This window comes from Falco naumanni, chromosome Z (genome assembly GCF_017639655.2).
Source record: "Falco naumanni isolate bFalNau1 chromosome Z, bFalNau1.pat, whole genome shotgun sequence".
NCBI lineage: Eukaryota > Metazoa > Chordata > Aves > Falconiformes > Falconidae > Falco > Falco naumanni.
Window position 1 is genome coordinate 7,972,918 of NC_054080.1, and position 24,172 is coordinate 7,997,089.

A 24,172-nucleotide genomic window follows, 5' to 3' on the forward strand; every position below is an offset into this window, starting at 1 on the left:
GGCTGCTGCAGGGTCATCCCTGTACGTCGGCAGCAACATATAAACATTAGTAAAGAGTGAACACCACTAACGAAATCACTGTCATGGTCTTCCACATATCATTCCATCTCCAAGTTTCCTTGCAGCTAGGGAAACGGAACAATGGAGGGCAAGGTGCCTGACAGCCGTCAGACTTCAGGTGTTTATTTCAAAAGGAAACTGAGTTTCCAAAAAGGAACTGAGTTTCCTAAACAAGCAACCCTCACTGTTTGCAAGATCTTTTTTTTAGCCCAGCGGTGCGTCTGGGAACTGACTGTAGCTGTGTCCTGTCCTGCTGAACATGGGCTGTGAGTGATGCTTGCTCTGCTGAGACTGGACCTCAGCATAACGCTCCGTGGTACCTGGGAACGGTACCTGGTCACAGGTTTCTTTTAATTTGGATTAAGAGGGGCTAAGGTACATGGTTATGCATACACAGGCACATTATACAAACTTTCTCTGTAAATAAAGCTCTAGCTGCTAGGCTATAGAACATGGTGGATGGCAAATGGGGTAGCTGCTAGATCATTTCTTCATTCAGATGTTCATCCTTCTCAGAGTTTGATAATCCAGGTTCCAATGGACAAACATAAACCTTGTAATTTAGGGGTACTGTAGCAGCTAAAAATCAGCGCTTTTCTATGAGGGCATGACTTAGCAACACTTTTTAAAATAGTGCCTTCATTTGGCTGTGAAGCACAACCTCAGCTGCGTTAGAACCCCACTGTATTAACATGCACAGTTCATTCTTTGCTGGTAAATGCAAACGCAAAACCGTGACAGCCTTCAAGTTCGGGACAAGATTTCTGGAGCAATAAAAAGACTAGGAGGTTTTTAGAGAAAGTTTATACTCCAAGGTATAGGAATCTCATACATTTCCCTAATTAGTGCTCACCAATGTAAAGGCAAGTTCAGCAAAACTCATTAGGTGAATAAAGACACAGTTGCACATACTGTTTTGCAGATTAAAGACCTGATGTCCAGTGGTTTGGCTCTTGTGTTAAATATTCTCTGACTGCAAGCTTTGTTTTACCTTAATTGCTCTGTGTATGTCTCAAACTGTACCACTGTAATGTCAAAGTTTTCAATGAAAAACTTATCACAATTTTCTAGCAAGATCAAAGGATAATGATCCCCATTATTCCTGATAAATGAGGCAAAAATTAATATAAATGGTGCTTGTTAACTTCAGGTCCAGTCCCATATCTCTGAAGTGAGATACTGTAAACCTGTTTGGTTTGGTTTGTGGGTTTTTTTTGTTTTTTTTCCTGAGTACATAATAACTCAGCTCTTTTCTGTGAAAAAACAGCTTTCTTCAGAGGTGATTTCAGGTAAGCACTCTGTACCTAAATGAATCATAGCATGAAGTGTCAAGAAAACAAGAAATGTACAGTTAGTCATTGCCCTTTAAAATTTGTTTCAAGTTACTTGCCTGAATTTATTTAAGAAATCTAGCAAGGAAAGAATTTTTTAAGAGTAACTAGAATTTTCACTTTGATAATGAGCTCACTCACTCAAGCTGTAAGTGACAGCATACTGCAGATTTTTGAGACAAGAACCTTTTTGATGCTATCGTCGTCACAGTCGCTATCCCAACCCCATGCTGTTACCTTGGTAGTGGGTTTGAGACCCTGCATCCTCAATTCCTCTTAATCTGGGATGTAACGAGAGAGTTGAAATGCTACAGAGAAGAACAGAAGGTGGAAGGTGAATGTGGAGTCCCAGGCTGCCTAATGGGGGCTGCAGCACCAAGTGGTGACCCAGGTGCCTTCTGATCTCTGAGCATCCCCAAGCCACGAGCAGTGGCGGTTTCTTGGGACAGCATGGGTTCAGCGTGACACCAGCCCTGCAGTCCTCTGGTGCCAGTGCCGCAGGCATGTGGATGAAAATCCAGCTGGAGGTTTGGGGGTGAGAGAGAGACTGTGTCCGGGGGTCGCAGGCACAGCTTGGTGTTGGTGGAGAGGCTGCCTGCCCAGGGTGCCTGGGGCTGCTGTCTCCTGTCTGGAAACCCAACACACCTTAATCAAGGTGTATGTTGAACGATTAGTTTACCGTCAATGACAATACAGTATATAGCCTCTAAAGAAATGGAATTCCATCAGAAAAACATCTTTAATGTGCTCAAGTAATTCAGCTTTCCTTTTGAAAACTTACTTGAAAATGTGCAGCTGTGGAGGTACAGGGTAGCGTGGGCAAAAGAAAAAAAAAAAAAAGGACAGTGAGAACAGAGGAAAGAACGTAGTTGATTCTAGTGGAACAGAAAAAAAGGACAGTGAGAACAGAGGAAAGAACGTAGTTGATTCTAGTGGAACAGAAAGTTTGGAAGAAATCTGCAAAGTGTTTATTTATTTATATCCCAATTAGTATTGCAAACAAATGCACAAGAAATAACAACACAAGATCTATTTAAAACACAAATAGAATTTTAACATCACGCTGCTGTTTCCCTTTCTTATAATTGACTTTTGCACCTGCATTTCCTAAGAATAGTGTTAATTACTGTGTTTTTAATGCTGGTTTTTGCTGTTATGCTTAATAATCAGAAATTAGTTTAAAAAAAGAATATTGCTGTCATTTGTGGTTTTACGTAGGAGGCCCTCCTTCCAAAACATCAAAAGGGTCATTTAAGCTATACTGAAAGACATCTCTGAAAATCCTGTTGTTCCTCTAGCTGGTTGCATTACATCCTAACCAGGTGTCTGACACATGATTTCCTGTTCCAAACCCTCTGATACCACTGGCCCAAATCCACCAAGATTAGCTGTAGCAGCTCACTAATACTTATGATCTATTTCCTGGTAGATGGCAGCAAGAAAGAAATCAGGCATAGATTCATCTCTGGACAATGTAAGATGTTTCAGTGCTAATAAATGGCAATCAGATCCATTACCTAAAAATAAACAATGCAGAACTCATTTGAAGGTCTGAGAATTTGTATTTCATTGATTATGATGCAGCATTGTTCAGAGATTTTCTTTAAGCTTGTAAGAAGCAAATACTGAGGCTAAAATAGCTAGGTGTGCTATTTCCTTTCAGTATGCTAAATTAATAAAATAGTTTATTAATTTTGAGCATCCTTAGTACTTGTAATGAGATCACTCATGTTAGTGATCTCACATCCTTCAGGCGGCAAGGCTTTTAGCTGCCACAACAGCGGGTACTTGTTCAACAACAGATATGTGTCATTTATTTAGGTGACTAATTTATACATCCAGTTCCAAAAGTCCAGGTTACATAGTGGGACCATGAATTTATGGGATCCTTCCCTTCGGCAGTTTCCCTGGCATGAAGTCTTTTCTTCCTCCTCTCCATATGAAGGTCACAGATGGAAACAAACTGATTTTTCAGGCCAAACTTTTGGTCTGATGTTCTGAAAAGATGCAAGCTTACAGACACACACAAGTATTTTATTTTTCTGCCATGTCGGGATCTGGCTAGGAGAGCCAAATAAACTGTTCTGCAGGATCTCCTTCTGGGAGCTATGGTGTGTGGTAAGAACTGCTTTGTAAAACAACAGTGTTTTTCCAAATGGATCACTGCCTTGGCATGACTTTATTCCAGACCAGCACTTACCTGAGATGCTTCTGGGGAACTCCAGTTATTTAGTAGCCTGTGAGTATCTGCTGCAGTTAATTTCACAATAAGGGTAGCTCATCACCCAAAGGAAGACAAAGGAAGGGAAACTTCTGCTGATTGCTATCAGAAAAAATAAATGTGATGACCTGGTTTTTTATTTCAACACAATAAAGCTAGTATTTAATTGCTTTTAAAGTCACAGAAGCAAAGATGGATTGGTTTGCCTCCCCGCTTTTTAATGTTCTAGTAAGAAATAACTTTGAATTTCTTTTAATTCTCTCAACACTTTATGCCAGTGTTTATACGTTTTAAATTGATATTTTTGAGGTTTCTTACGATCTTGCCATTCTTTGCTGTACTCCTTTTGATTTTTTGCTCGTGCATCACTGCTGCTCTGCTGTAAAGGTGGAGCATGATATGGTGTGTGCAAGCAGAACCGACCTCAGCCCTAAACTTCACATAACATTGTAGAAAAAGACCCTAAAAGGGTGATTCATAGAGAAGCAAATGCTGTTCCTCTGTTTCTTTGAGTATCTCAAATTGTTAAATAATGAGTCCAAATTCTGCAGGCTAGGGGGCAGAATTTCTTTTACTGGAAACAAAAATTGTGGTCTTACTATCAGAGCGCATGTGGCAACTGAGACCATGGATAATCAAAAGAGTCAGCAATAGGAATGACAGGAATTCTTCATTAGCCTTCAAATTCTGCCTGATAGCAGGTTACAGATAAATACAAATGAGAAGTCTTTGGGTTTAAGCTCCTAGCTTGTTGTGTTAATGCATACTATATATATTTTTATATATATGTATATATATATGTAACTCCATAGCAACAATTCTGATATTTGCTAGGGAATAAGGGCAAGCCTTCTGATGTGCCTTCAGCAGAATCCACCCTCCATACAAGCCCATTTCAAAATTTCCCTACAGACCATAAGGCAGCAGCAGGGCACAACGCCCAGTATTAAAATGCCTCCTGCAGCTCACCCAGAGCAGCGAGGACTGAGGTCTGGCTACCCCCTTCCCCTTGCAACGCATCTTGGGAGGGTTTCCAACACCTCGAGAATTAGGGGACGTTGATAAAATTTCTAAGATTAATGGGCATGGAGGTAACCTAAGGCACATTCCACTTGTAGTGGAGTAGCTGGATCCCTGGTGCTGTTTCTATAAACTTCATGTATAGAATGGAGGACTGGAACGCCATCTTCCTGAGAGCTCAAAGTTTACTTGTGCATGACCATCAGCTGCAATAATCAGGCTAGAAAATTTACAATGCCAAACAAGTCAAGCAATTTCCACAAAGAGAACAGTGATGAGCTTATCCTCATCCTTGCAACAAGTACTATTTAATCACAGGCAAAATATTGCACTACCCATTTTCTTTTAAGGTTGGTTGTTTTTTTTTTCATTACCTGCTTAAAAACATTGTTTAACTGTGACAAGCTATTCTTGTCTTCAGTGGTCAAGTATGAAATGGCAAGTTCCGGACAACAATCTGTGTACTATGAATTGTGAGCCACAGTTTCAAAAGAATACTGTTGGCAGAATCCAAAACATCAAAACCATAAAAAGTTAATTTCTCCTCATGAACATGTCTTGATCATGAACAGTTTGTTTAGTTTAGAAGTTCTGGAGCTTTTGAGATTTTTATACTGAGACGTATCTAATGGATAGGCATTTACCATATATGCTCCATACCACGACTCAGGGGTTGGAAGAAAATGGGGTAAGAGTTTTGAAAAGCCTACTCGCACTTCATTTTGAGATGTCTGTGGAATATATCTGGATCGAGCTAATTATTTTTTAGAGAGTTCAGAAATTCTGTGGGTGATACTACCAGATTTGTTGCTCTTACTGACTGTTTTTTTCAAGCTTCTCTTGGTCAGTTGGTCAGGGACAAACCTCATAAAAGGACTGGATTTTAAAGCAACAGGTTCTCTAGCAGAGAAGTACATATTAAACCATGGATGTGAAACAAAATAACATTTAAACTGAATCAATTAAATCCCATTTAGCGATCTGTAGAAATGTGTCACACAAAATATTTCTATATACTAACTCATTACTTTGCTGACAGCTCAATTTTAAATTAGTGCAAATGTTTTGACTGGTAGAGAATGGAAAATACTCCTAAAGACTGAAGCTTTTCAATTGAGTTCCATTTATGGTTTTTCCTTTCAATTTTCTTGTTTTCATGTAATGGATAGGAAATAAGAGGTAACTCCACTCCTGTACTTTAAGTATGAGTTATTTTTGGTTTAGTCATGATGTTGTATACTTTTTTGTTTTGAACTTACTTTAAAATAATTTTGTCAAAAAGTGCAAGCTGCGTAAATCATTGCACACACACTACTGAGCATTGGCTTTCAGAGGGGGGAACTAAGTGTAAAACCAGAATATTTTGTCCCAGTAGAATACATCTTTGTCAAAAGTGAACCAGAGAAGAGAATAAACTGTCTTGTAGAGATGTTGCTGAATAAACTACTGTTTGTGAAATCCATGGGGAAGTCAATAAACCTAGCAGCTTACAGAAAACGCCTATTGCTATCAAGGAGAAAACACAATTGATTTTGTTCTTTGTAACTTGTTTTCCACTTTGTTTTACCTTGCTCCCAAACATTTTGCCCTGCTCGGTCTTTTCCGAACATCATGCCCCTACTTTTCTGTTTTTGTCAGATGAAAAAGCATTGTTAGGCAACGCTGGCAAGATTACTGGAGATAGGAATCTACATTCAAGACTATAGCTGAAGTTGCTGCCAAATCAGTAACTGAAAACCACGATGAAACTTAAGCCTCTTCACTGTAGAAAAGCGATGATTCAAACAGAAGAAGAAAACCCCCAAAATAAACCAAAAACTGCCAAATCTTTTCCTGCAGAAAAAGCCAGATTTTTTAAAATGTTTTCAGAGAAGAAAAGTCAAATGTGTGCCCAAAATGTTACCTTTTAGTAGTATTTACTCTTTATATTTACATTGTAAACATGTCAGAGCACCTTAATTATTGGGTGTAAGGCAGAACCAGAGCCTTCGCTGTAGTAAAATTCACGCTGTTTGTCATATGCTGTTTCTATCTTCAGTTTTAAACTGGGATGTGAGATCTCATACTCAGCAGGCTCTGAACATGATTTACGAAAGCAATACCAATTTTGTTCTTTCTCATGATTCAGTAGAGAAAAAGTTGGCTTTAAGAAAGGAAGAAAAAATATTTATGAAATTCAAAGTTGCATTATTTCATATTAACAAAGCATGATGTTTTACTGTGAGGTTCATAGACGAGAAGCAGGTGGAAATTTATAATGCATCCTCTACCCTTGGAAGAGCAGCACACCTGCCATGACAAAGAAAACACAAGAAATGAAAAAGGAAGTTGAGACCATTTACTGGCTGCATGTTTGCTAGACCTTCGTAGACCTTTGCTAGACCTGTAGGTTTGCTAGACCACACTGAGTGGTCTGGTATGTGTGCTCCTTCCATCCAGCTGAACCAACTCTCTTTGCAATTGCTTGCCAGCTCCTTCTTCAAACTGTTTGGCAATTCTTTTAGTTTTTCTGCAGTATCAAGAATCGTGTATTTTTATAACACAGGAAAATTCCTCTTCTTACTTTTTTCTGTAAGTGTTCTTTTTTTGCAAGATGACAGATTTAGGCCCTTGCTGGTAACCTAGTTTGATCATTTCCCAGCAGACCATCTTTCACACTGACCGGTCTGGCCTTTTGTCCATGTTTATCTTGCAACTACAATACTATTAATAAAGCAATAGACAATAAATCTACTTACCAGAAAATATCTGGTGCTAACCAGGCAGTTCATATCTGTGCAGCCTCCAGACCAACACCAAATACAAAATAATTTGTGGTTACTTTTATTTACCTCAACTTAAGAGTAAGTAAAGCACAAAAGTACGGTACCGATTTACGGATTATACCAGGGTTTCTGTTTTCATTTGGAGAGCTGGTGTTTAGAAAAAGCAGCTTTTTATTGAAAACTTGTTGTGTGAAAACTTAGCAAATTTGTCCTAGTCCTCCTCAGTATTTTCAGAGGTGGGATATTTAGTGCAGATGTGCACCTCAAATTAAAAAAAAACCAAAAACCCCCACAAAACCACAAAACAACAAAAATTCCAAGAAAATACTGTGAAATAAAAAATGACACAGTGCTATGAATTTTCATCTTCTTCCTCTTCAGAGGAAGCAATTTCCAGCCTGATTTCCAGCAGAATCAATGCTTAGAGTCATACCACCCATTGGTATGTGTGTATGTGTGTGTTTATATGTATATATATACATATATATATACACACACACACCATAGAATATCCACACCATTCGCCTGTCAGTTCTTACTAGTAAACTTTGACCATAGTGGACTGATGGTGCAAAAGCATTAAAAATCCTAAATTCCTATTAGTTTTGTAAAAATTGAGGTGCTGAGACCTCAATTAACAGTCCTTCGGAGACAACAGCCAAGATCAGAACTCTTTTGTGACTATACATTATACTCCCAGGATCTGAGGCAGGAATATAGTGGTCTACTGGCTTCTGTTCTTAAAAATAATCCATTTATAAAGACGCTTTTATTTATGGCTTTTATCACATGCCATTTCTCACATCACGTGCACAGGTATCACCCAGCAAATGCCCCTGAGCACCCAAGTACCTCCCGAGAGTGGGCTGCCGTTCTGGAGTAAGTAATACAAAGGTGCAGGAGAATCTGAGAGCCTGAGACTAAAGCTGAGTTTCTGTATAGTGAAAGCAGTACAGACAACATTCAAATCCATGAAACACATTCCGTTACCACACACAAATCATCCTCTCTTGCTGCCTTGATACATGCCTGTGCACTTGGAGGTGTGTGGAGGGCAGAGGAGGCTGAGAACTAGAAGGGCTATTAAATAGCAGTGAAATCATAACAGCAGGGAAAATAAGAAAGCAGAAATCAGGAAAATAAATACATGATAAAAATGAAAAAGCTGGTTTAAAGTCTAGCTCTGAACTGGATCTTTGGATTTTTTGACACCAAAATTATTTTTTAAAATATGAAATGTCCCTCCAATGACTGCTTGGAACATGTTTAACATATATATATAAAGAAAGCTAATTAACAATGTTTTGCTCTGCCTTTTAATTCTGGAGAAGTGCAGTTGTATGAAAAGGGTTAGAAGGTAACTTTAAACAGGAAACTCACTCCTGATGAAGCTTTATTTATGACTTGTGGAGAATTTGCAACTACAAGAGGTGAAAAACTGTTTTTGTCATTCATATACTATATGGTAGATATTTGTATATCTAGGTATAATCTTTCTTCTTCACTTTTCTCTTCTTGAAGCACACATCAACCCTAGCTGACATTATTAGATCATTAGATTCATCAGATTTAGCTGACATTATTAGATCAGTAACATTTACCTGATGCAATGAATGCTGCCTGCCCTCCCGCGATATGTTTTCAGTAAGAAAGCCTAGAAACTTTATACATTACTGAACAAAACTGTGGGCAGGCAAAGGGCAGGTCTTCCTGCAGAAGCACGTTAAATACTTTGAGTCATTTCTCCCTGTAGAATGCAAGTGCTGGGTCACTCAGTCTTAAGCGCTTATCCAGGGGATCATAAAGTGGATTAAAATATCCCAGAACTTTCAAAACATGCTGAGCATATGCCATCCCTTTCCTGCCCCCAAAGAACAGCAGTATCTCCTGCCAAGGTGGTCGCGTGCCTCTCCCAGAACCCTGTGGAAAGGGGCACCCAGGAAGCAGAGACCTACAGAGCAGTTTGATCAGTACAACGGCCCGGGCTGTTCCAGAAGAGACCTTTCCCATCGCTCTGGTGGGGATCACCTGCCCATTCCCCTCTGTTCCATGCTCACCTCTCCCTGCAGCTTGGCCTCAGCCTGGGAGAACCAGGGTGGGCTGGAGTGAGGATGGTGCCCTTCTGCATGATGTGATGGTCCATATCCACCTCAGAGCATGGGCCTTTGTTTCTGAAACACCAGAAAAAACATACAAACTACCTTTTTTTGATCCTTTGACCTGCCTTCTAATGCAATTGGCAGCACTGTTAAACAGTGACACCAGAATTCCATGGAGCAGATGCACACCTGCAGCTGGGGATCCTCACCACTGTGAAGGGGGTATCTTCTGCAGCACGCAGTGTTTTCAGCCCTTCGCCTCTGCAGCAAGCTGGGGCATGTAGGCACCAGATGGGTTTCCTCCTCATGATACAGGACCTTGTTGCCTTCACAGCCAAAGTCCTTGCACTGGACTTCTGCAGCAGCCGAGCTGGCTTCTGGTAATCCATGGCTCACCCTCACAGCGTTAGCAGCTTTCCACAGCTCAGCAGTCGCTTTCACAGCTCTGCTCTGCTACAAACTGGATCTGTTTTAAATTTTAAAAAGTGTTATTTTTCTTTCTCGTTCTCCTCCCATCAGATCATTTTCCACCCCCTTCATACTTTTGGTTCAATATGGGGCTGATACTACATTACTTCATCTGATACAGTAATACTAGGAAAAAATAGTTAAAGTAGACATTAATAAGTGGTCAGGAGTAGGTAACATTTATGAGAGCATCTTTCAGAAACTTAGATAAGAAACCACAGAGCAGGGTCTGGGTCTGTGTGTCATTGGAAGTGCCATCAGAGGATGCCAGTATGCTGAAAAACTGCTTTAACAGGGTCTGGGACATGCCAAAGCAATGGAGCCGGCTGCTGTTCCTGGTGAGATGACACAGTCTACCGTAGAGGATGAGACTAAGGGACAGGTGGATCAACACAGTCTGTTGCAAAGGTGTTGGAGAGAGTCCAATGAAGTCCAGCATCACTGGCATTTGGAGGAAGGGTGGTAAGTATGCCGATAACAGGGGTCGTGTGGGCATAATAACCCTCTTGCATTTTCGAAAAGCCTTTGAGAAGCTTTTTGCAAAGCTTATTACACTTTGTAAATAAACTAAGTTGCCACAAGATTGGACGAGAGGTTGGTTTTTGGTCTGAAAGCTGGTGTAAGAAGAGGAAGTGAAGGACAGGGCTTAGTGGTCACTCTCCAGGAGGGAGGGGATTCATGGAGTCAGGGAATAATTCAGGTCAGAAGGGACCTCTGGAGGTCATCTAACCCAGCCTCCACTTCAAGCATGTCTAATGAGCTCAGATTGTGCAAGGACTTTTCCAGTGAAACCTTGAATGCCTCCAAGGATGGTGGCTTCACAACTTGGTACAAAAGCCTTGGGATTTGTGCTGGTTTTTTCTTGATGTCTCCACCGGTAACCTCTAGAAAGCAGTCAACAGTGAGATCTGTCCAGCTGGAGGGACAGCAACCTCTGGCCAAGAGTCCCTGTGCCGTCTCTGAATTGGCTTGTGTATTCAGGGTGGGTAGGGGGGAATAAATGTGCTTCCAAGCCCATTCAACCTTACACCATTTTCCTGGCATTGTTGTAATGAAAAATATTAGCCGTCCTTAACACTGTCCTGCCATTCATTCCTTGCTTTCCCACACACAGGCAGCTTTTGTTGGTTTGGATGTGGCAGATGAGCTACAACAACAGAAAAACTCCTTTTGTTTGCTGGTGCTTTGTGCATGCAGGAGGTCTCAGCTGGCAGACCTTGCAGCAGCTTTCTCTGGTGTGGACAGGCACCAATAAAGTCAAGCTTATCACAAGGTATCTTTAGCACCATTAGGAGGGAATACCTTTATTCAGCTAAGTACATTACTGTTATCTGGAGTCATCTTCTACCTTTGGGAAAAAAAAAAAAACCAACCCCCCAAACTGGAATGTTACATCTCCTAGAGGAACTCATTTCTCGTGCACCTAGAGCTGCTTGTACCAGCAGCAGCAGCAGCAGCTTGGTGCAGCATGCGGGCTCAGCTAGCAAGTGGGCTTGGCAACAACTTTGAATCCAAGTGCATTAAATCCCCTCACTGTCCTGAAAGTATGGGCCAGTTAGCCATATGTGGATCAGCGCAAGCAAGCCTACAGCTTCCACAAGGGAAAAAAATCCTCCTCCTTGACTTGGCTGCAGTTACCTCCTTGCCATAGAAAATATCGTTACCCGTCTGTCAGCCAAAACCGTGTATTTGTTTTCATTGCTTTGTCTGAGACACTCGCTGGAAAGCTTCAACAGGAATAATTTGAAGCAAAAATGATCACGTTCCAGCGTAAAACACACAAGACCAAATAAGCCATTGTTTTCTGAACCCTGTCAAAGACTCCCTTCTCTGCAGTTTTGCTTTTGTATGTTAGCAGCAAAGGCAAACGCCTGCTGGCTGCAACGTTTGCTGATCATAGGATATTCAACTTACAGATTGCCAGACAGGGAACAGTCAAGCAATCCTCTATCATCCTCTCTGTTAAACCATCTTTTATGGCTTACCCTTGCAATGCCCACACAGCTCACAGAATGCATCTGAGGTAGGGGTGCCAAGCAACTGCTCCTTTTGTGATGTTTATTACCCTGCAAAAGTGAACTAATTTCCTTTTCTGTTTTTTTGTTTGAAACGTATTACGCAGTCCCTCAGCAATGCAGGAAAAAACGGGGTTACGGACCTACTCTCACAGAAGAACAGACAGCATTTTCATCCAGTTTTAGTGCTTGCTCTTTAAATGTTGTTTTAAATCTTCTGACTGCTGAAGTGTTACTAAAACAGTACAATATTGTAGTCTGTAGGCTTTAAGTGGTGTTCATCAAGCAAGACAGATCCCATATCCACCATCTGCATAATTTGCCAGAATTGATAGCTCTGACAGTCCTAATTAGTTTCCCAGGTTGTTCAAGGAAGGACTGAGAGTAAAAGCAGTGTTTTCTGTGACCTTCCATCTCTGTTGGTACCCTTGCCCATCACATCCTTAGCCAGGGCTAGCACTGCAGCAGTGCTAAGCTATGCTAATTGGAGTTTGGTTAATTGGGTCACTTCTGACTAGGGCTGCCTTATTCACCAGCCCAGTTTTTCTTGGTGTTACAACTCTCTATGTGCGTGCATGCTTTTGTGTGCATATATACATATTTGTGTCTGTATGTGTGTGTGCATATTTATTTAGCCACACGAGTAGTGCTCACTGGTGGTATAAAGAGATTTTCTCTCAATGTTTTCCTTATTTATAGCAGCTAGACCACTGCAAGTTCAAATGTAAGCATTCCAAGGGTATTCAGTGCCCTTTAAGAAGTATGCTAATAGACAAGGTTGCAATAGTGTGAAGGCACTGAGTATGTTGACTCTCACAAAACGAACTTCTTACACCCAGCGTTTGGACACTGCTGAGGACTTGGATCTGGAAGGTGATACAACACAGCTGAAGGATCATCTGGAGGAAGAAAAAGTGGCTTCCTTTGCCTGTGTTTTTTAACTCAGCTAAAAAACATGGGTTCAAGCTTTTTTCTTTTTTTTTTTCTTTCTTTTTTTTTTTTTTTTGGGGGGGGGGTGGGGTGGGCAAACAAAACCAAAACCTCCACCTGTCATTTTTCTTTTAGTTTTATAAGTAAAGCTAGACTGAAAAGCAGAAGAAGCTCAAATGTGATAAAACGTGGAGAAACAAAAATGTTGGTCAATTATATCTTCTTGTTCTGGTTTATTTTTTTTTTCAGTAGGCCTTGTAAGAACTGCTAATAAAAATATAAATAATACTTGACTTCAATAGCATACAACAGTGTTAATGCTTATGATTTGTAAAAGTGGCCTGGCCAGCAAATACAATACTGTATAAAACTTCGGCAGTGACATCAGTTGTCATCTCCCACATTTGCAAGTCATGGAATAGTACCTTTCTCAGAGTATAGGGTGTTGCAGGCCAAGGTCTGTTAATTATTCTGTTGATAATCGTATCAAGACCTGTGTTGAATGAGTTCCTGCCTGTGGGATTAACAGCAGCATGTGTTCACGTATAAAGAGTGTTTATTTATCATTTAGTGTGCCTAAAATATTTTTACTCTGTTTTTTTTACCCTAATGTGTGTAGTGGTATCTGACAGAGAACATGACATTCTAGAATGAATTTGTTTCCAGAAATTTGTGTTTATTTTATTATAATTAGAGATTGTCCTTTTTGAAAACAGTGTTTTAAATGTCGCACAAATGCTAAAAGATCTACATGGCATCTAAGAAATTATCAGCCTGATATCGAAAAGACAGATTAATTTAAAAAAACCCCAAACAACCAAGAAACAAAAAGGGGCTGGAATACTTGAGCGGAGGATCTGCACATCGCGCTCTCCTTCAGCAGCGTCGGTCCCCGGGGGCAGGTTTCCCCGGGTGCCGCCGGGCTGTGCCGGTCCCCGCTCCGCAGGGCGGCGGCGGCAGCGTGTCCCGGCCGCTCCGCTCCGCTCCGCTCCGCTCCGCCGCCCCTGCCCGGGCTGCGCTCCCGGCCCCGCCGCAACGTCAGCGCGCGCGGCCCGCGGCGCTCCGCTCGTGCCGGGTGACGTCAGGATGCGATGGCCGTGACCCCCCGGCCCGGCACCCGCCGCGCGCCCGGCCTCACCTGCCGCCGCTGAGGAGCGCAGCCGCCGCTGCGTGGGCTGCTGCCACGGCTGCCACCGCTGCCACTGCTGCCGCTGCGTGGGCTGCTGCCGCTGCGTGGGCTGCTGCCGCTGCGTGGGCTGCTGCCGCCGCCGCCGCTGCGTGGGCTGCTGCCGCCGCCGCCGCCGCCGCCCCGGTGCGCGGCCGCAGCCCATCGGCTGCGGGCGAAGGGATGTGCCCAGAGCCCCGGGGGTCTCCGCGGCGACGCTAGTGGGCACCAGCAAACACAGAGCCCAGCCAAGGGGGGTTGTCATGCAAGCAGCGTGCTCAGGTTTCTCTCCTGCTTTGCTCTCATCCTGCTGCTGCATTTGAGATCATGTATGTGTTCTGCTGTTGGTTACCGGGTGGTGGTGGTGGTGGGGGGGTGGTGTTAAAATCTGGGGTGGGAACAGTATTTGGAAGGATTAATATGTTAGTTTTGATTTAAGGGGATTGTTGTGTTCTTTGTGTTTTGTTGGTTTTTTTTCTTCCTCTTATGCCACTTATCCCAGCCCTTCATCTTTGCTAACACAGCTTTATCTTCATTATTTTTATTTTAGGTCGGTTAATATTGTAGCCTTTGGGAATGAAAGAGATGGGTTTTCTGAGGACAGTCAGCAGCTGAGCCTGATCTGGAGCTATCTGGTGAGAAGTGCTCTCATTTCCCAGATCGACAGCAGCTTGTCTGCGAGCCACATCGGGAGCCCAGTTTGTACTGAGTACCAAGCCTGCGTGTTTGGAAATGTCAGACTGGTGGTACACGACTGTCCTGTCTGGGTAAGAGATCAGTCACAATCTTTTTAACCACACATAACAGCGTAAGCTGCTTTAATAAAATGAAAATATATACTAATTTAAAATTATTTTCATTATTATGGGGTTTTACTTATATTTTCATTATTGCTAATATTAAAAGCATACAAAATGTAACCAGGCAAATGCTGCAAAATCTCCAAGGTGCTATGGAAAGTTTCTTATGAACAAGCTGCTGCCCACCTGCTCTGTAGGAAGGTGGTATTTTCAACTGTTTAGTGAAAATCTTACTGAAGATAGCCCAAACGTAAACAAGAATACCTTTTCTGTGACACTGCATCATAAACACTCTCTCCAAATATTAATCAACAGTAAACCAAGTTGTATGTATCTTTTCTGTAAAAATGAAAAGGGAGTCAGTTTTCTAGCTTTGAAAAAATGACAGATTATAAGATTTTGTACCTTGCAGAATACAGTATATGGAGTAATTTCTAGTGCTGTTGTAATGAATAATCACATCAAACCATTATTTCCTTTATCTGAAGGTAAATACAAAGGGGTTTGGCACTGTTCCAAGTTGTCAGCACTTTTGTTAGTAAGTGAGATAACTTAGTTATGAGTACGAGCAGATCAATGATTATGTAAGAAGTGATGCTAATAATCTAAATTAAAACATAATTAATGACTACTTAGTAGCCTTAAAAAAAAAATTAAGCTTAGCAGCTTTTAGAAATTAAAACAATAATCAGTTTCAGCTCCATAATTCTATCCTTAGGTTGATTTTGCAGTCCTGCAAGGGAAACTTTTTGGGGGATCTGCAGGAATCCTAACAGTTCCAGAAATACATGATCAGAAGTTTGCAGTCTTGAAACCAAGTGTTCCAGTTTAGGTGTCCTTCTGTTCTCTTATTTCTCATGCTTTTTTTGTCAGGGACACTTACAGACACCAGTCCAGGTGGATGGAGGGATCCTGTTCTTACTCTTTGAAGCTGCATGTAACCTGCACATGCATTTTTCTGGAGTCATTGGAGCACAGCAATGACTAAAAGCTCCTGAATATAAATTAAGGCTGTAGGACTTCAAAGGGTATTTCAGAGAACTGGAGGTTGGTAGGGCAGGTGGGAAGGCAAGCAAGGATAGCTGGGGAAGGGTGAAGAAAGGACCTGGATGGGAGGTGCAGTTCATGTGGTTTTAGGTTGTTTTATTTGCATTTGCTTTTCTACAAAACAAGGTTCTTCAGCTCTGGAGACCTTATAATGTTTGCCCTTGAAAAACTGGCTTGCTATTGTCTGGGACATTACATTTCGGAGGCCTCTTGTTTCTTCCTTTCTCAGCTAAAGGAGGCAGGAGATTTATTGCTGGGAATGATGAGGAACAATTGGCGTTTTTCACTTAGTACTCTTTGGACTCTGCAAGGGGTTATTTGTTCTGAGTGAAGCTACTTCCTTGTTAGGGTGAGGCAGAACAGGAGTTTTCCCATAGTCTGGATGCTTGAAGTTTACTGCATCACAGTGATCCTTTCAGGACTATTCCTGTGGTAGCCTGGGGAAATGGTACAGGACAATTCAAAACATTGACTGACACTGCAGGTCATATTCTCCATGGAAAAGGGTTCTTGTTGCACGTAACTGAAACATAGAGAGGGTGGTATGGTGGGCCTTGTGTTATTTCCACCTCTGTCATCTGAGCATAATATAAAGGCAGATCTGCATTTTACCTGTGATTTGTATCTCATCTAGATTAAATCTGTATGATTAAGGCAAGCCAGTCCTAGACATAAACTTGGCAACTGAGTATGCTGATAGCTGTGAGTCTCCAAACTCAAGGGTGCCCAAGTGCTTTTTGCCTTCTGCAGCTGTCTGCCTGGAAAAGCAACGTGGATACAGGTTCTGCCAAGCAGAACACGGCAGGGATCCTTTTGTGAGGTAGATTGTGGCACAGGGTGAGTTTGCTGGTGTGCTGCTGCACCTGTCTGTTAGCATAGGATGCTGCTCAACTTTTTGAGTTCTGCAGGAAGGGTCAACAGCTCAAGTGTCTTTGGTTGAACTCTTCACGGTGATGGCACCCTTCCTGATGATATTATGATACAAGGCACCTTACTGTGTATTGCATCTGTCTTTGAAAGGGCTACAGCAAGGTTTTACAGCAGCTGCCAAAGTGCTCATGCACTGGTGGGTTGGAGAAACATGAAAGGTCTGGACCATGTGGTGAACACTACCATGGTGGCATTGGCCTGGTGGGCACTGTGCTGCTGTGAGGGAGTTCTGTTTTATAAGCTGAAGGTGACCAAAGGCCAGACTGCAGAGCTAGGTAGGAAAGCTTCTTGGTCACGATCACCCAAGGCAATGCCCATCAGATGTTACAGACAGACATGGGGGAATGGTGTTTCCAACCTGCATTGGGACTGCTGTTTTCACGCAGCAGCTCTGTAAATCTTTTAATCTCCAGTGCAGGTACTATACTCTTTGATGTTGTATGGCTTAAAAAATTGCAAGGATAAATTCATGTTTGCCAACACGTAGAACAGCGGCACTGTGTTGTGAGAAGCTCTCTTTCCCGTGGCAGTTGCAGGATGCAGGGTGGAAGTGCCAGCTTTGGGAGGGGTGTTATCATTCATGCAGATGACATGGGGTTGTAGAGATAGTGGTGGACCATTCTTTTCAAAATCTGGGGTCAAAACGTCACTGTTTCCAAAACCATGTTGATCTCCATGTGTCAATCACTGGGGATATCACTATGGCTCACTGTGTCCTGTGCTGCTTTTGCAAAGCTGCATGCTGGTATCTCCCATGTGCAGGGGACAGATACCAAAGTGGACCAACATCCTTGTGATTCATGTGGCTGGAAAATGTTTTGACAAAAAATTGAGACCTAGGATGAGAGGAGATATAAAGAACTGGGGAAAACATACCTGTGTGCTAACATCCGTACTGAATACTGTGATTTTAATAGGTGATCAGTTGATGATGCATGCTCGAGTTGTGCGCTCATAAAGCATGTTGAACTAGCATGTCCCATTTTTTTCTAATTTTTTTCAGGGTAAACCTCAGTATGGGAGCTGGTAACTTACCAGAAGAAATTTGCAAGATGAATTTTAAGATTCAGTTTGGAAAAGGTTGCTTTATTTAGCACTCTATATCAATTTTGACAGTCTTTGGGACTAAGTTGTCATTTTATCGGCTTCTGTATAGTTTTCAGCTTCAGCTACTTTACACTGAATTTTGTTATGCTTTTGCATATGTACAAGTAAAAACTGCAGAAAAAGTGCAGGCAAAATTTGTAGTACCTGATGGCAAGTGAGTCATCCTCAGCTTCAGAATGAAGCATAGCATGGGAGCTATAATGCATATTTTGATTAATTTGATTATAATGCTGGAAAATAAATGGCAGAATGAAAACTTCACTTTGAGTGTCCCCTAGCTGCATTACCTCTTGTGTTCTTTCCTCCCTTGGAGCAGTACGATAAGGATGTGAGAGTGTTTTGGTCCTGAGCTGGGGGTCTTGCTGTCCTTTTTTAATTTTTTTGCTCTGTGAGCCACCTGGTTTGGTGTTTTTTTTTTTTTTTTTCCTGTTGTTATTTGGTTGGGGGGTTTGTGCGTGTGCGTGTGTGTGTATTTTTTTGTTTGTTTGGGTTGGGTTTTGTGTGCTCGTGTGTGTTTTGGGTGGGTTTTTCTTTGTTTGGTTTGGGTTTTTGTATTTTTTTCCCCCAGGGAACCATCCCTCCAGAAGTTTTGTGCTGTCCTCTAGTTTATAAAAACTGCCCATTTTATCTAGAGGTGCACTGACATCAGTGTCCTTGTGCTCCTTGTCCTAGCTAGGCTCGCCTTCCCTTAACATGTCTGAAGGTAAAGGGATCTGATCCATTTTTTACTTTTATTTATTATTTTTAGAAATCAAATCAAATTACTGCTTCAGTATAAAACCACAGCTGGCAGCTTTTCCTTCTTTACTCATTTCTAAGCTTGGCTGTCTGAAGATGGCAGTTTACTACAGATGATTGTAGCCTGGTAAATTATTTTCTCTGCTATGATCTTTATTTTTGCTTTTTAATTACTAAATTACTCTATGAGAGGACAACACAGGACAATGCTAGAATTTTTAATTTTTTTTTTTTTTTTTTTTTTTTTTTTTTTTTTTTTGGGGTGTTGAGGCATCAGTGCAAGCAGTTAAAGCTTTTTTGGAAAGCCTGGAGTGAAAAACAGAAGTGGCATTCCAGGGTTGTGGTCTGCATTCGCTTACTTTCTGAGGAAAATACTTCCTTCTGAGCTGCAGGTTACTATGCTAAGTTCAGGGGACTAGTAAGTTTTGAAGAGTACACCCAGAAAATTTGTCTGCAGTGGACCTGCAGAAATTGCAGAGAAACCCTGAAAAAACAGGAAAGGGTCTGGTACGTGGTCTGGAAAGCATCACTGCAAAGAAGGATCTGCTGATGGAGAACGGGTCTGTAAATGGGTCCTGTAAATGGGAGATGAACTTTCCAATATTCCCAATGCAGCTCTCTTGGATCCTGGGGAAATCCCAGGGGAGCAGTCCTCAGGGGTGGCCAGGCTCCCTCATCCCCCCAAAGCATGTTTACTGTCGCTGCTGCCCCAGATCAAGGGCTGGGCTAGGTGGGCATGGGGACATTTATGGGCAGCTTTTAGAGAGAGTGTGGGCATTGCAAGGGCACTTGTGCAAGGGATTTCACTGCCGTTCCATAAAGGCATTCATAAATTATTTTTAACAAAGCAAGTATTGTCCTTGTGAGGGGTCATGTGATTTTGTAGGAAAATCGCGTCTTCATTGCCGCTGAAGGCTTTTTTCTCAATGTTAACGCTTGAGAAGTATGATTTAGTCATGGCAAGAATATATTATCAGACTTACATAATGGAGACAAGCAAGGAAAGAATGAAGCTTTTTTTCTAATGAGTCCTGAGAGGGATAGCAACAGAAGTATAATTATAATTAATAAGGTCGTAGTATAATAACCTTAGCTGTGCAGTTACTTTTTCCTGTTGTCAACGGCTGTCTTGGGAAATGGACTGTGCCAGCAGCAGGAAGCATGGCGAGAGGAGTAGCTGCTGCATCGGTTTCATAGATGGAGTCTGGAATTAGGTTTATTCCTGAATCTGAACTGTTATTCATCATCTGAAGAAATTCCCGCTGTCGTTTTTGCATGAAAGCTTTCGTAAAAGTGATGACCAAGGAGGCTCCCAGCGCTGTCCCAGCCATGCCGTGGGCCGGTAACCCTTTGTTGTCAGAGTCTTTTTGGAGGATTTTCCCAGCAGAGGGCACCAATCCCGGCACTCTGTGCTACGCTTGACGCGAATGGAAAGTAACTGTAACAAGACCTCTGGAAACACACTTTTCTCCTCTGTGTTTTTAAACATAACATCCATCTTCCGGAATGGGCTTTCAGGCTTGTTAAATATGTGAGGGCATAGGGAACCGGCACGACAGTAACAGAGCTGGCCGCTGTGAGATGCTGGGTTGGCATATTCTGCATTTTCCACTTTTGATGTACCCAGGGCTGGCCCTTACCCTGTGAAAGTAGGGTCCATCCCCGCCAGAACGTCATTAACTTTAGTAAAAATCCTTCCTGATAGGATTAATAGAGACACGCGGCGGTGACACGGGGCAGTGGCAGAAGGCACAGACCTCCCCAGACCTGCTGCAACGTGCAGCCACATGCAACCTGGGAAGCTGTGACAGCCTGCACCACATTTCCATAGTGTTTCTTTCCCCTGATAGTTAAAGAGGTGTGTTCGCACACCTCTGCATCTGTTCTCAGTAAGGATTTTGCCAGTGTTCCTCACACCTGCTGCGACGGAAATAACAGCAAGTTGTGCTAAGTACAAGAAGAGTAGGGGAATCCTGCGAGGTGATGGCCACATTTTCTTTTCGTTGGTGTTTTGTTTTCCAAAATATAATTGATTTTTTTATTAGTATTGTTTTCACTGGGGAAAAAAAAGAAACCACCTACAGGGTTTTTTTGCTATATGATATTGACCTCTTAAGCCACTGTTTTGTTAAATGCATAAGCAGGCGCATGCAGACAAACACAAGCCTGCTTCAGCATACTCTGTTGGGAGTCCCAGCAGCAAGAAGAGCACTAGAGCTGCCACTGCTTGAGGTTAGTGCATGGAAGGTCTTCCAGCTGGCATTCTACTGGATGATGCTCTCCTTGGAGAGCCAAGATGACAGCTGGGGCCAGAGGAGAGTGCGTGTCTGAGTGTGTGTCAGATACCTGGTGTCCTGTCCTCTGCGGCTGGTGGGCCTGGTGTCAGGACATTGATATGTAGAAGACCTGTCATCTGCTGTAAGTCAGGACTAGGTTTATGCTGAAACTAAGCATGAGAGTCAGAGCTGGTCCTTGGGCATGGCTGTGTTCATACTGACCAAAAACTTAGAAATGTCAAAACAGAAATAACGTGAAATGGTGTCATAATGTACTGGAGACTTAGCTCCATAAACAAACACATCACTACCTGTAAAAAATATGTTACATTCCATAAGAAGTTTCCATAAATGTTATTTATCCTTAACACTTCAAGCTGTGGCAGATTTCTTGTGTATTTCTGCACCTGTGCTCTAACCTTGCTGGTGATACTGCTGTTTGTCACCCAGCTCATGGAGATGTGCCTGTGCAAACCTGGGCTGAGCTTGAAGACAGGCAGATAGAAGGAGACTCCAAGGGAACAGGCATGCATTCTGGCTGCCAGCAGCATAGAACAGCTAAATATTCTATATTATTTTTTGGGTTGTATTATATTTTTCCCTTAAAGCTTTGTCATGTTAAATATATACAAGCCTACTAAAAATTCTCTGTTGAGATCTTCATCAGCTAAAACAGTAAAGCTGTCCCTTGAAAATTCTCGGGTTTTGCCTGCCTGTGTGATCAGGCTCTGCAAATGCCCAGCTGGCTGGATGTCTCAAAGCACTGTAGCTGGTAGTCTTACTGCTAGAGGTGCTAAACATGTGTTTATGTGTTAACTTGATATTCTTAACACAGCCTAGATGATTCTGTTAAATGCTGGTGGAGATTTTCCTTAGCCTGGGGTTATAACAGCCTCTAACAGAGTTGACTGAAAAAACATACCAAGAGCAGTGCTTTTAAAACTCTTTGTCAACATGGTGAATTAAAGAATAGCTATTCTTGATAATTTCTTAATTGTCTCTGGTTTTCTTATTCTAGAACAAGAAGAGCTATTAAAGGAATTAATGGGAATGCCTGTTATGCTCTTTAGATTATTTTCTGACTTATTTCTTTGTAAAGACAAGACCTAAATTGGGTGTGTTGTGCACTGAGAGTCCAGGCAAATATTTGTGGACTGATGCACTTCTGTCAAGTTCATGCTACCTCCTGTACTGAAGAGCATTGCAGGTACCTCACCCCAGATTTCAAATAATGACTATTTTGAAGTGGTCAAAAATAATTACATCGACAGTGCAGTCCAGTTCACTTGTTGATACTAATAATCTTTTATATATTACTCTGGCTGCCATCTGTAATGCTTTTATTTTTGTGATCTGTTCTTCAAAAATCACATTGGTCCTCCCCAACCCAGACTTTGAGTTCTGCCCTTTTATCACTTCTGTGTTCATTTACTCCTCTTTTCTACATCTTTATTTCATCATTGCTAATTTCCTTTTTTTTTTTCTCAAGATCCCAAGTTCTTCTAGCTTTACCTTGTGCTGTACAGGACTGCTATGGAATCTAGAATGACAGGATGTTTTGGGCTGGAAGGGACCTCAAAGACCACCCACAGGCAGGGACACCCCTCACCAGCGCAGGCTGCTCCCAGCCCCGTCCAGCCTGGCCTTGAGCCCTGCCAGGGATGGGGCACCCACAGCTGCTCTGGGCAGCCTGGGCCAGTGCCTCGCTGCCCTCATCATAAAAAATGCTTCCTTAAGTCCAACCAAAATCTGCCCTCTTTTAGTTTAGAACTGTTGCCCCTTGTCCCATCACTACAGGCCCTGGTAAAAAGGTGTCTCTGTTCCAAGAGGTCATACTATTTAGTTTTTTTGAGTTGATTTCCAGTTCTTTGGACCAGTTCCAGATTTCTGTCGGGAGTTTTCAGTTAAGCACATGTACAAAGCCATAGCTTTCATTGGTATTTGTGAGCTACCTTTAGGTAAAGCAGAAATTGTGAAATTATATACATTATATACACAATATACATTATATTCTGAAATAATAACTGTATATTACATGTAGATACAGCAGAGTTGTAAATTAACAGGATACCAAATAATTTTACAGTGGAAGTTTTACACTTATGGCACAGAACAGTGACAAAAAGAGTGTGAAGTTGGAAAAGTTAAGTTTAGGTATGTGATGAAAGTCCTTAGCCTAAAGACATTAACACTTGCGAAAGCTACATGGAAGCTCTTGAGAAGCAGATAAAAATTGTACTCAAGTGATGAAACTTGTGTTTAAAGGTTCATAGGCACATAACATAGTTCTGTGTAACCCTTCCCCCAAAATGTTGTGATAAATAAAGGTTTTGTATGAATTGCTGCAAACCTCTACTGCTGCAGCTGCTTTTTTTCTTAATGAAAACACCTGGAAGTAATTAAATCAGTAATGTTTCTTCCTAAAAAGTATATTCCTAGGTGAACCCTGCTTTTTCTTCTTCCTGAAGAATTTCTGAATTCATAAAATAAATATATTTATTATAACGAATGTCTTGTTCTCCAAAGAAGGCAATTACAAAGCATGAATTTTGCTCTTTATTGCTCAACTGTACGGTTTTGCTTTAAGAGTATTGAACAGTTCACCTTTTCCTTTATAGACGGGAAATTTTTGATCAGTGTTTTTTCTGTTTAGGATATATTTGACAGTGACTGGTACACCTCACGCAGCCTCATTGGAGGAGCTGATATTATTGTGATTAAATACTCTGTCAATGACAAGACTTCATTTCAAGAACTAAAGGACAGTTATGTCCCAATGATAAAAAAAGCATTGAACCACTGCTCAGTTCCAGTAATAATTTCTGCTATTGGTGCAAGAAAAAACGGTATGTATCCAGTCGCCTGTAGTAATAATTATAATCTCACTTGGGAGTTAGATATGCTGTAATTTCAGCAGAAGCTCATTGTTTTTCCAAGTTGCTAACAGAAACAATTAGTCTGTCAGGATGACAGTAATATGTGCATGTATTATGGTTCTGTAGACTGGTGTATTGGCAAGAATATTATGCTTAATTAACTAACGCTCGTGATGAAAGGCATCCTATCCTGCTTTGACCTCTGCAATGAGTCTTCTTGTGGAGCCATCACACATGGGGATTAGATGTAGTGCTTTGGATTAAGCAGCGTACATCTGAGTGTATGAAACGAACCCTGTGGTTATGAGTTCTCTCTGGTCATGT

General features: G+C 41.8%; 1 protein-coding gene across 1 annotated transcript in view; it reads left to right on the forward strand.

The window, feature by feature from the left end:
* Nucleotides 1-14,246: 14,246 nt before the first annotated feature.
* RHOBTB3 (Rho related BTB domain containing 3) overlaps nt 14,247-24,172 on the forward strand; it is a 30,942-nt gene continuing 21,016 nt past the window's right edge. Inside the window, exons 1-3 of the mRNA XM_040580700.1 lie at nt 14,247-14,403; nt 14,625-14,841; nt 23,626-23,818. Coding sequence (XP_040436634.1) covers nt 14,402-14,403; nt 14,625-14,841; nt 23,626-23,818 — 412 coding nt within the window. The 5' untranslated portion in view covers nt 14,247-14,401. The remainder of the gene's footprint in view (nt 14,404-14,624; nt 14,842-23,625; nt 23,819-24,172) is intronic.